Below are 12,207 nucleotides of genomic sequence, written 5' to 3' on the forward strand. Positions count from 1 at the left end.
GCGATTATGGTCCCAGCTGCCTCGAGATCATTGACAAGATTCTCTGTGTAGTTACACCACAAGGTGAGATCTTGCATGGAGCCCCAGACTGAGGGAGATTGACAGTTATTTTGTGTTTCTCCCATTTGCAAATAATCACACCAACTGCTGTCACCCTCTCACCAAGCTGCTTGGCAATGGTCTTGTAGCCCATTCCAGCCTTGTGTAGGTCTACAATCTCTTCCCCTGACATACTTGGACAACTCTTTGGTCTTGGCCTTGGTGGAGAGATTGTAATCTGACTGATTGCGTCTGTGGACACTGGACAGGTGTCTTTTATACAGGTAAAAAGCAGAGATTAGGAGCACCCCCTTTAAGAGCGAGTCCTCCCAATCTCAGCTCATGACCTGTGTAAAAGACCCTTGGGAGCCAGAAATATTGTTGATTGAAGGGGGATCAAATATTTATTTCACTCATTAAAATGCAAATCAATTTATAGTTATTTTATATATAAATATTTTGAAGTGCGTTTTTCTGGATATTTGTTGTTGTTCTGTCTCTCACTGTTAAAATAAACCTACCACCATTAAAATTATAGACTGATCATTTCTTTGTCAGTGGGCAAACGTACAAAATCAGCAGGGGATCAAATACTTTTTTCCCCCCCTCACTGTACCTGCCTTTTTGTTGGGCGCAACTTTCAGACTTCAGTTCCTCTTTAACCACTTAAGGACCGGAAGGATTTGTCCCTTAAGGCTGCATTCACACCTGAGCGTTTTCAGCTCATAAAACCGCCCAACAAGCAAAATCCCATTTATTTCAATGTGACACGTTCACATCTGAGAATTTTGTCACCTGAAGCAAAATTGCCTGAAGCTCAAAAAAGTATCTGAGCTTCTGTGTGTCCTGTGCAAGCTAATTAGGCAGATTACAGGCATTTTTCTGCCTTTTGCATTGGTGACCTTTTGATCTGTACAAAATTGCAGTAAAAAGCACAGTAAAAAACGCCCGACTTTCTGGCAAAAAAAAAATAAATAAATGCTCAGGTGCGAATGCAGAATTACCTTAATGGCCAGGCCATTTTTTGCGATACGTCACTGCATCGCTTTAACCCGACAACTGGGTATATCGTTGCATGACCGCGCAAACAAATTTTTTTTGTGCTCCCCCCCCCCCCCCACAAATAGAGCTTTATTTTGGTTGTATTTGATCACGTCTGCGTTTTTTATTTTTTGCACTATAAACAAAAAAAGACCGTCAATTATGAAAAAAATTAATAATAGAAATATTACTTAATAAGCATATATTGATAGGTTTGTGCAAAAGTTATAGCGTGTACAAAATAGGGGATAGATTTATGGCATTTTCATTACAATTTTTTTTTTACTAGTAATGGCGGTGATCAGTGATTTTTAGCGGGGCTGAGACATTGCTGCAGATAGATTGGACACTTTTTTGGGCCCATTGACATTTAATAGAGGGATCAGAGCTAAGAAAATAGCCACTGATTACTGTATAAAATGTCACTGGCATGGAAGGGGTTAAAACTAGGTGGCAACCAAGGGGTTAAATGTGTGTTCTAACTGTGGGGGGATGGGACTGCCTAGAGGAGGAGAAGGAATCGCTGTTCATATAATCAGTATGAACAGCAGATCTGTCTCCTCACTCCTGACAGAACGGAGATCTGCCTGTTTACATTGATAGATCATCATTCTGTCTCTCTCAGGAGCAATTGGGGGTTCCTGGTGGACATCACAATCGCCGGGCACATGCATCGCCTCCGGTCGGTCTTAAAAGTGGCTGACATACAGCTACGGCGATTCACCCAGGGGAGCCAACCTGCCGCAGTATAATAGTATGTTTTTGGGATATTTCTGCAAGCAGAGAAATTCCATACCAGTCCTTTGACTCATGGTGGAAATTGAACCAAATAACCCAACACTACTTGCTAACCACTAAGCCAAGTTCAGAAACCTATTAAAAAAAAATATATATTTTTTTTATTTGGTCAAACGTCTTGGCCCATTTAACAGAACCTAGGGCAGTAATTTTACCAAGAGGTGGTAAGATCAATCTGCACTTAGCTTATCAGTAATGTCTTGACCAAATTGTATTGTATTTGTAATGTGCTGCGCAAACTGTTGACGCTATATAAATCCCGTATAATATTAATGTCTGTCTTTTACCAGACACTGTACACTGCAATGGACTGTTTTGCCACTAGAGGGCAGACTTACCCTTTTCATTTGATCCAATGTAATAATTCCTGATTTGCAAAGTAATTCTAACAATTGCAGCATCATCTTGTAGGTAGTGTCACCGTTCGCTTCCAAAACCATTAGTACAGCCTGTGAAGAGAAATCAAGTAATAAATCTGATCTTTTAAATTACATAGAATGTTCCATCTCAATCTCACTATTTTCTATTACTTCCCCTATTTCAACTTCCCAGACCCCATCTTAAAACATTTTTTTTCCCTTAAAAAGGATAAGTTCACAATTGTTCAACTTTTTACTCTAAATTCCAGCTCCCCTATGTACCAATATAGCATTAATGTACCTTTTTTTGCAATAATATCAAAGCTTTCGATTAACTAACTATACAGACACTTACTTCACTTGTCCTCAATGTTTCCAAACATATCGATTGCGTCTGCCTTACTTGACAAGTTGACCTTATGAACACACCCTGCATCATCCACCCTCCTACCTACCCACTCATTCCCAGCTACACATTTTTTAAATGAAATGCAATCAGTGATCACCCTTTTCACTAAATACACAATATACAGTCATATTGTATAGTGTATGGTCATCTTTATACAAGTACAGAGGGTCCCCTACTTACAAACATCTGACTTACAAATGACTCCTACTTACAAACGGAGGGAGATAACAGGAAGTAAGCAAATCTACCTCGAGGAAGGGAAATTCTCTCCTGTAAGAGTTAATATGGGAAAAAGGTGTCTCCACTGATGCTTTATCACCAATCCTTGTTTCCCTAAAAAACCAAAATTTTCTAAATCCAATTATCATTGGGACAGAAAGTGAGGTGAAATCTTCTGTACAGGGGCACAGACAGCTAAACAAATGTTGCAGGGGTGATAACCCTTCCCTATGTTATCCAAAAAGCCTAAAAATAGATTTTTTGGCTGGAGCTACACTTAAAAAAAAAAAAACTTACCTGTTCTGACTTACAAACAAATTCAACTTAAGACCAAACCTACAGTCCCTATCTTGTTTGTAACCCGGGGACCCCCTGTACATAGGAGGAAGTGGACAGAAACACTCAGCTGTCAAGCCCCATTCACATTTCTGCATAGCGGAGACCATTGCCACATGCGTTTTTGGTTTTGGTTTTTAGCAAGGGGGAAGCGTTTTGGAGCATTTTCACTCATCACACATAGGGCAGCCAATCCACCTGAATAGGCTGCCCTACACAGCAATCACCCCAAAGAAGCTTAAAAAATTTTTTTTTTTTCAGAGCGGAGCTTAGTGAGTTTTCTACTGTGAGTTTTGGTGCAGTGCATTTCTAAAATGCAAGGAAACACAGATGTGAATGGAGCCTCATTCTTCTTGTGTTATCGCACCAATTTCAATTTCAGGCCCCATTCACACCTGGCATAGTGGGATAGCACATTTTGTGGCTCATTTTTCCTTTGACATGTATAGGGCAGCCTGTTGATTTCAATTGACTACATGTGGCTTATGGGACATTAAGGTAAATGCATTCACTGCATTTAGGTAAAGAATGTCCCACTACTTGTTGTGCACCCTCCTCGCTAAATACTTGGCTGAGCCACAGATTCTTGCTACGGTCAGTCAAATCCTGCGAATAGAACAGACAAGTAAAACATTATTTTTTTTTTTTTTTATTTCAATATTAAAAAAAAAAAAAAAAAATAAGGAGTAGCAAGAAATTTTGCTGCCACCCACCCCCCGTAAAATGCTGCCCAAGGTAAACGCCTTGCGGTAAATATGCCCCTGGGTAAAATACAGGATTAAGGTTTAGCCTTTTTCTTGGTTGTTCCAAATGTGACCAATTAAAGTAAATGGGGCCGCTCTGCAAGTGCCCCACAAAAGGTGCAAAGCATGTGGTTGTATCGCACTAGTGTGGGGTTTATGGGGTTAAAGCAGGCGATAGAACGCTTCCCCACTGCCTGTCAAATGCCCTCTGTAGAGTGAGCCAATACCGGGACACTTTTCAGAGTGCAAAGCTTGTGTGAAGGAGCCCTAAAGGCTTCTTTTTTTGTTATAATGTCCCATTGGTGGGGTGTTCTGCATTTCCTGTCCAAAAGAAAACATGAAGTGGGAAAATCTCTTCAACAGGTTACCAAAACAGTTGTCACCATTGCAAAACTTCCCATTACCTCCTGTTCCAGTGAAAACTGTGTGTGCGCTTTCCCATGGTCCCACTTTTAGTTTGAGACAATAATCCCAAATAGAGGATGAGTCTCCTTGACAGGTTTTTTTTTTGCCCCGAGATACACTTCCAACCCTTTTCACCTGCCCTAGCATTCCTTTAAAGGACCTGCACTCATGTCACATTGGTCACATTATCAGAAAATAGTCTCGCCAACTACCCATCATTACTCGGGACTGAGAAATGTCTTTGACAGCTCAGCCTTTGTGCTGGGAGCATGCAATGAGCTCGCTCTAAACACAAACATTGGCCACCCACTGATGCATATGTGCGATGTGTGAGTATTAAAGCCCACCATTTTGCTGCTTCACATGTGTTGGGTGGTCCTAAAGGGATAATTATTAATTGTAAAGAAAACAAGGTGAATGTTAATGGAAAATGAACAGGCAAGGAAAGGTGTAAAAAGATTCTCACTTCATATACAAGCTCATGGTGAAAGTGAGGCACTTCCAGCTCCTGAAGACATCTTTCGGCTTCAGATGCATCCCCGGATAACACAAATTCTTTCAGCAGCATGTCAATCTAATCAGAGGAAGACAGAAAACAATAATTACTCCCCTGGAATGGGTCATTAAAGTGGAACTTTAGTCAGAAAATCCTGCTGTAGATATATTAAAAATAAGTGTTACCTGTTTAAAATCCAGTAACACACTGTCTCACCCTGCTGAGTCGCTCTCCATTTTTAGGCACTGCTGAGTTTGTAGAGGCCGATCTGCCGACAGCCCTAAAGCCGAATTAAACCCTTATATCCTTTAAAGGCAAGGAAGCTGCTTACGTTTGATCTGCAACTGTCATGGTGCTGCACATGTAACCAGTTTCAATATCAGCCATGTGATGGTTTGACAGTTTGAGGAAACAAGTGTGACAGTTAGCAATCCCAGCATTCCAAGAATGCAACTTTTTTTAAAACTATTAAATTGATGGGTATAGTTCCACTTTATGATTTACTGCTATTCAGGGGCTCTGGGCTTCAGTAAAATGGCAGCCTCCAGCAAAAAGAAACAGGAGCAATGCTGGGGGCAATTTACAGCACACACAAATTTTGGTAGCATAATCAATCAAGTGCATTGCATGTTCCTTGCTAAAGAACATTATTTTTTTATCAAGTTGTTGTGTTTTAATGTGGCAGCGCATGCAGAGAATGCCCACAGCTGATTCTGGCAGTCTGAAACCAAAGTCATTCTGTGCTTGCGCTGTCGCCACACAAATCACTCATTCAGGGGTAGGTGTAAACATCCACAGGGTGGAAGCAACAGACACACATTGCTGATTTTTGCATGCTGGCCTTGAGCAGCAGCCAATAGGGCCCTTGTATGCTATATGCATGTAAACGTTAGCACAAACGGTTACATATAACCAATGTAAAATACAGTCCCTATGCAGGACTGTGAAAGTTGATTTTTCTAGTTTTAGTGTACACAGCTAAATGAAAATGTAGCAGTGTACATAGGCTGATGGCATACAATACTACTGGGTTCAAATCCATATAAAAATTACAGATCTGTATGCAGAAATTGTAAGCCTGTGTGCATGAGTTCTGTTGTGGGCTGAGTGCCCTCAGTAGGAAAAGGTCATAAACTGTTCCTTTTCTATGTATCGTTTATAATTATATAGTATATGTATATGAGGGGCAGCCATATTTGTTAATTACATTAGACAGGTTCTACCCCCTAACGTTGCAGAGCTACACAGTGATTTGTACAACACTGGTCTCCTCACAATACAAGTCTACGAGTTGCCCGACTCTGAAAACAACTCCCTACCTGCACATCCAATACCTTCTGTTTACAGAATTTAAGTGGTAAAGCTAAAGCCACATTGGCAATTAAATCTCTTTGCTACTGTGAAATGTAACTACTCATCGACAGTCATCACAGTTGCTGCACACAGAAATGAATATGGATTATAATGAGACAACTTCAACAAACAGTTAAATCTGTCACCAGACAACCGATTTAATCACCGCACAGCATGGTCCTAGGATAAACAGCAGTAGCACTGACAGCTCCCCTTACTGGCTTATCTACAATTCTCAAAATTCACAATTTCAAAATGACAAAAATAAGAAAAAAGAAGCTTGTAATAAACTGAAAGTCATATCAAAAATTTCTTTAAAGCCCAACTGAACTTTCATTTTCAATCTTTAAATATGTTCCAGTCATTAAATCAAAAGGCTTGCAAAGTCATGTAATCAAATGGACGAGCAAGAAGTAAACAACCTTTTTTTTTTTTTTTTAAAAACCTGCAAGGCAAAGTTACAACGTGCCAGTATGCATCGCATACTAGCACAATATGTGAAACGAATCTTAAAGTGGAAGTAAACTCCCCTATTGTTTTCAGCCAAGGAAGCTGCCATCTTTGCCTCTGTTTAATCTTCAACTGCTATGGTGCTGCACATGTGATTCGTTATGACACCAGCCATTGGATGGTTTGATAGTTTGATAGTTTGGCTGAGAGCACAGCCAACGTGCAGTTAGCATTCCCGGCATGCCAAAAGTGAATAGCTTCTTTGGGGGGGGGATTAAGGGCATTATGTGCCAATTTTACCCCAAGTGTTGGCGGTTTGGTATAAATAAACCTAGGTTGTGTAGACAAGATACTTTTAAGCTCTCTGTCCTTCAGCGATCCAGGAAATTCACCATTTGGTGACTACGTTTCCGAGAAGGAAATACCACAAGAGTTATTTACCATTTCCTTGAGAAAACTACAGAACGATTCCTCTGGTCCTGCCCATACTATTACAATGTCATCTATATCTCTTGTAGAGTCTGAGTTCTGGCATCTTTCTGTCATAGATGGCTTCCTTCTCCCACCAACTCATAAAAAGGTTTGCCACTGATGGGGCATATATTTAGCCCCCATAGCAACACCCTTTTTCTGTCCATGTTTTTTCTCATGCCAGAAAAAAAAATGATGGCTCATTGCCAAATCAAGAGCCTGTAGGAGGAATTCCTTCTGTTTCTGTTTAGTATATTAGTACTTCCCAATGCCCACTCAACAGCCTTCAAGGCATGATGCTGCTGAATGTTGGTATAAAGGGAATTTACATCAGTGCTCAACAGGATATGATAGTCATCTACTGTCATGGGTTTAATCAATTCAATCAAATCTTTACTGTCTTTTAAATAAGAAGCGGTTGCAAAAATCCATCCAAATATTCCCCCAGTCTAGACAACAGTGAGTCACCTCCACTGACTATAGGGCTACCTGGGGGGACAAAGTGGATTCTTATGCATTTTGGTAACTGGTAAATAACAGGAACTTTAGGTGCATCTTGGATAAGGTATCTTACTTCTTTTTTTACTATGCGATTCTTATGTGCGCCTTTAATTAGCCTCTTCAGTTTGGCTCTGAATTTATTTGTAGGATTCCCCTTCAGTTTTTCATATCTCCAACTAATCTGTCCAATTCTACCAAGTATTCAGTTTCATTAGAATGACCAGACACCCCCCCCCCCCCCCCTTTGTCAGCTGATCGAATAACGATTACCTTTTTCTTTTCCCAACAACACTAAACCTCTTTCTAGGTCCCTTTTCCATCTACTTGGATACACATCCAGTTTGTTCAAAGATTACATTATGTGGGATAGGTAGGGTGGAGGAATCCCGGAGGAGGATCCAATCTTAAGAGAGCCATCTCACAGAATGAGACCCAATGGATATATAGGCTTCAAACTTTTAGTCCCCATGGTCTCAACTTAGAGTTGAATCTCAATTGCTTCCTGTCCAATTGGTATTATTATTTAAGAGGGATTTTTTTCAAATAAAATTGTCTAGCGATATATTTTTCATTTTATATTTTAATTTTTAGTTAATTTCCTTGAATTTTTTTTTACATTTCTATTTGTATTTTTTTCTTTTATTTTTCTTTTCATACTTAAGTAATTTTTAATTACGTATTCAAAATCATATGTCTATCGCATTATATGATTGATAGCTTATTTTAGCGGCATTTCACCATGAGCTCTCTCTCCATTTCCCATTCTATGGAATGTGGCGTATCCTTTCTGCTATAAAATACCCTCTAGGAAGAGTTTGAGGAACCATCCTACACATCCCCAAATTAATAGATCACTGCCTTTTTGACTGTGAAACTGAGGGTCCATTGTTTCTGGTGAGCGGGGTCACCCAAGGGGGTGTCACTTCACACTTTGCAAAGTTTGGAGCGCCATTGCACTTTTTTTCATATAAAGCACCAAGCACTTCATAGATTTGTGCATATTATATATAATTTTGTTGCATTTTGATTTTGTATGGCACAAACACATTGATGTATATGGCACCAAGTACCATGATGTGTTTTGAATACCATATGTTGCCAGCACTGTTTCATACATTTTCTATCACTTTTAAAGTTACAGCACCCTTGCACAGCGACTGTGTATTTTTATATATACATTTTGATTTAGTACCTCAGCGCGAGTTTTGAATATTTTTTTTTTTTGGGGTAAAAATCACCCATGGGACTGCACTCTCAACTTTACGCCTAGTACACACCACCCAGCTTTTTTTGGACAGTTTTTATTGAACTGGCCGATATTGTCCGACATTTGGCCCATGTGTACTAGACTTTATGGATTGCTTTCTAAAGAAAACAGTCACAGCCTGCAAAGAAAACCATCCCCTCCCCCCAGCATGCTGCAGAGAAGGATCCTTGCTCTGTTTAAGCAGTGGTCTCTCTGCAGAGGTTCAGTATGCCCCCTTCTGAACTGGACCTAAAAATAAAAAAACGTGCAGTAAAGATTTATTACTAGCGGTGCACTGAAATGAAAAGTTTGGTGCCGAAAACAGAAAATTCAGGATGCACTTGGCCGAAACCGAAATTGATGGTTTTACGGTTTAATTATATTGAACTTTTTAATCAATATCATGAATTTAAATGCAGTGTTAATTTTGACAACCAAATACAAAAAAAATAAAAATTATTTGAGATGACTAAAATACGTCTAAAACTGCATTTTAGTCAAAAGACGAAGGCTAGGTTTCCACTATTGCGACCGCAAAGTTGCACGATTTAGAGTGCGACTTTGCAATGTAATTTTTGATGCAATGTCACGCTACTGGTGAAAAGAAGTAGCACCGAATCGGAACAAAGTAGTTTTGAAGTCGTACCAATTGAAATACATGGATTTCCAGTCAGACCATTGAAATACATGGATTTTGACTTGTCATGCGGCTTCACATGTGGCAAGTCGCACAACAACTTGCAGTAGTGGAACCAGAGCCTAAAACTAAATTGAAATTTGACATCAAAATTAACAATGGACTACCACATAAGAATATGTAGGGGACTTTGACTAACCTTCTAAAAGAAAAAATTATTAAGACAGACTTTTTTTTTTCTTAATATTTAATGTTGATGGTAATTTTATCAGGCAATATGTGCAATCGTAATATAGCCAAAAGTGTTTACAGTTTTTTTTTTTTTTTTTTTTTTTATATTTTCAAGTTGTACTTCTGCTTGTATAAAAGCAATATTTTTGTTTGTTTATAAAACTTAATTTATAAAGACGTTAAATATCCAAATGGCTATCTGTAGTGCATGTTCAAGCGTTAATACCATAAATAATAATTATTTTGTTTTTATTGATATTAGATTTTTCTCCAGGGAGTATATGAGAATGAGTTTGGCAATTCTAAAGAAATGCTTAAATAATGCATTTAAATTTAACTAAACACATTTGATTTTAGTCTACTAAAATGTACTGGAGATTTTAGTCGACTAAAACTATTCAGATGACCAAAATATGACTAAAACTGCATTTTAGTTGAAAGAATATAAAACTAAATTGAAATTTGATGTAACCATTAACACTGTTTAACCACTTCAATAACGGCACTTAGACACCTTCCTGCCCAGACCAATTTTCAGCTTTCAGCGCTGTCGCAATTTGAATGAGAATTGCGCGGCCATGCTACACTGTACCCAAACAACTTTTTTTATAATTTTGTTCCTAAAAAAGGAGCTCTTTTGGTGGTATTTGATCACCTCTGCGATTTTTACTTTTTGCGCAACAAAAACAAAAAACACACAAGTTTCTTTGTTTCTGTTAATTTTGTTTTTGTAAATAAGTACGTTTTCTTCTTCAATGACGGGCACCGATATGGCTGCACTGACGGGCACCGACGAAATGGCACCAATGAGGTGGCACTGATGGGTGGCATTGCTGAGCATCACCGATTTACACATTTTCAGATGCGTTACATGATGGTGCCAGTCAGTGCCCATTTGTGGGCAACGATTGGGCATTTGCACATGTGGATGGCCAGCCACAAGTTTCAGCCTTCCCTGGTGGTCCAGACAGCTTCCCTGGTGGTCTAGTGTGGGCATCCGAGGGGGGCTTCGCTGATAGACAATGAGCGCAAACCCCCCCCCCCCTCCAGAGAGCCGCCGATCGGTTTTCCTCTACACGTGTCTGTCAGGCTTTTCCCCGTTTACATCGTGATCAGTCGTGATTGAACACGGCTGATCACATGGTAAAGAGCCTCCACCGGAGGCTCTTTACCGAGATTGGTGCAGCGGTGTCTCAGAATGACACACTGCACCACCAATCGCCGCGATGCATGCCCCCACGGGTGCACAGCGGCTGTTATCCTGAAGAACCTCATATGACGCCCAGTCAGGATAACTGAAAACCACTTCCCGGATGTCAATCTGCTTTGACCGGGCGGGAAGTGGTTAAATGAATATAAATTTATCGTTGGCCATTAGCAGCACCTTCTGAAGCGGTGTTAAAAATTCTGCTTGCTGCATTTTTGGCAAACTAAACCAAAAATGCACCTTCTTAATGAAATGCATCAAAATTGCACCATGTTGCGTTTTTGATGCATTTTTTGTGTCACAAACCACAAGCAAGTTAAAATCACTGCAAAATCATGGGTGTTTTTTTTGTTTGTTTTGTTTTTAGCAGCCATTATTGGCACTTTTTTTTCCTTTTGGCACAATGCTGAAAACCCTATTTTTTGGCAGCTGAAATTTTGGTGCATCATTTTTACCTATTAAATCATCCAATCTGCTAAATTTTGCAAGCATGAACAGTAATTATTTCATACCTAATAAGCAAAAATGCATACTTGCCTCTTTAACCAGATTTTTAACAGGCTGTTGACCTCCACCAGTCCCCCAAACGCTGTCAATTCTGCTTCTTCCTCCTCTGCTCATGGTCAGCAGAATTGTTGCCCGGCTTAAGGCAGCGCTGGAGACAGAACATACAGTTCAGTGTTACAATGGTTGGCCATGACGCCACGTTATACCCAAATAACTTCAGTTGCTTTTTGACTACTTTTGGCCCCGCAACAGGTTTATCCTGTCTTGTTGCTCCCCAAACCCCTATTGGGAGATTGCTGACTGCCACACAATAGCCTATCAAAATACATTACCAAAAAAAAAAAAAAAGAAGAAAAAAAAAGAAAAAGTAAAGTATATATATATATATATATAACACATGAATCCTACCGGGCATGTTCACAGTCCACCGTGCCTTTATAACTCTCCATGTAGCTCCTTTTCAGAATCCCATCACCAACTGCTCTGGCAATAAACTGACCCACCAGCTGCAAAGACAAGATTAAGATTTTTAATGTTTTCATTCTTCTCAGAAAAAAAGGCTGCTATGAAATCCTCCACTCTTCTGGGAAAGCTTTCCACAAGATTTTGGGAACTTGTGCCCATTCAGCCAAAAAAGAATGTGTGAGGTCAGGTACGGATGTTGGATGAGAAGACCTGGACAATTCACCCCAAAGGTGTTCAGTAGGGTTGAGGTCAGGGCTCTGTGCAGACCAATCAAGTTCCTCAAGAAAAAGAACC

At 39.7% G+C, this 12,207-nt stretch overlaps 1 protein-coding gene across 4 annotated transcripts in view; it reads right to left on the reverse strand.

Annotated features, from left to right (window-relative positions):
* The window catches only part of PDCD4 (programmed cell death 4), a 66,261-nt gene that overhangs the window by 12,766 nt on the left and 41,288 nt on the right, over positions 1 to 12,207 (reverse strand). For all 4 annotated transcript variants that reach the window (XM_077455052.1, XM_077455053.1, XM_077455054.1 and 1 more), the window contains exons 7-10: positions 11,857 to 11,954; positions 11,479 to 11,596; positions 4,816 to 4,923; positions 2,217 to 2,327 (exon numbers count right to left, since the gene is read on the reverse strand). In XM_077455052.1, coding sequence (XP_077311178.1) covers positions 2,217 to 2,327; positions 4,816 to 4,923; positions 11,479 to 11,596; positions 11,857 to 11,954 — 435 coding nt within the window. The remainder of the gene's footprint in view (positions 1 to 2,216; positions 2,328 to 4,815; positions 4,924 to 11,478; positions 11,597 to 11,856; positions 11,955 to 12,207) is intronic.

Source organism: Lithobates pipiens, unplaced genomic scaffold (genome assembly GCF_037356315.1).
Source record: "Lithobates pipiens isolate NorthernLeopardFrog02 unplaced genomic scaffold, aLitPip1_a1.2 Scaffold_25, whole genome shotgun sequence".
NCBI lineage: Eukaryota > Metazoa > Chordata > Amphibia > Anura > Ranidae > Lithobates > Lithobates pipiens.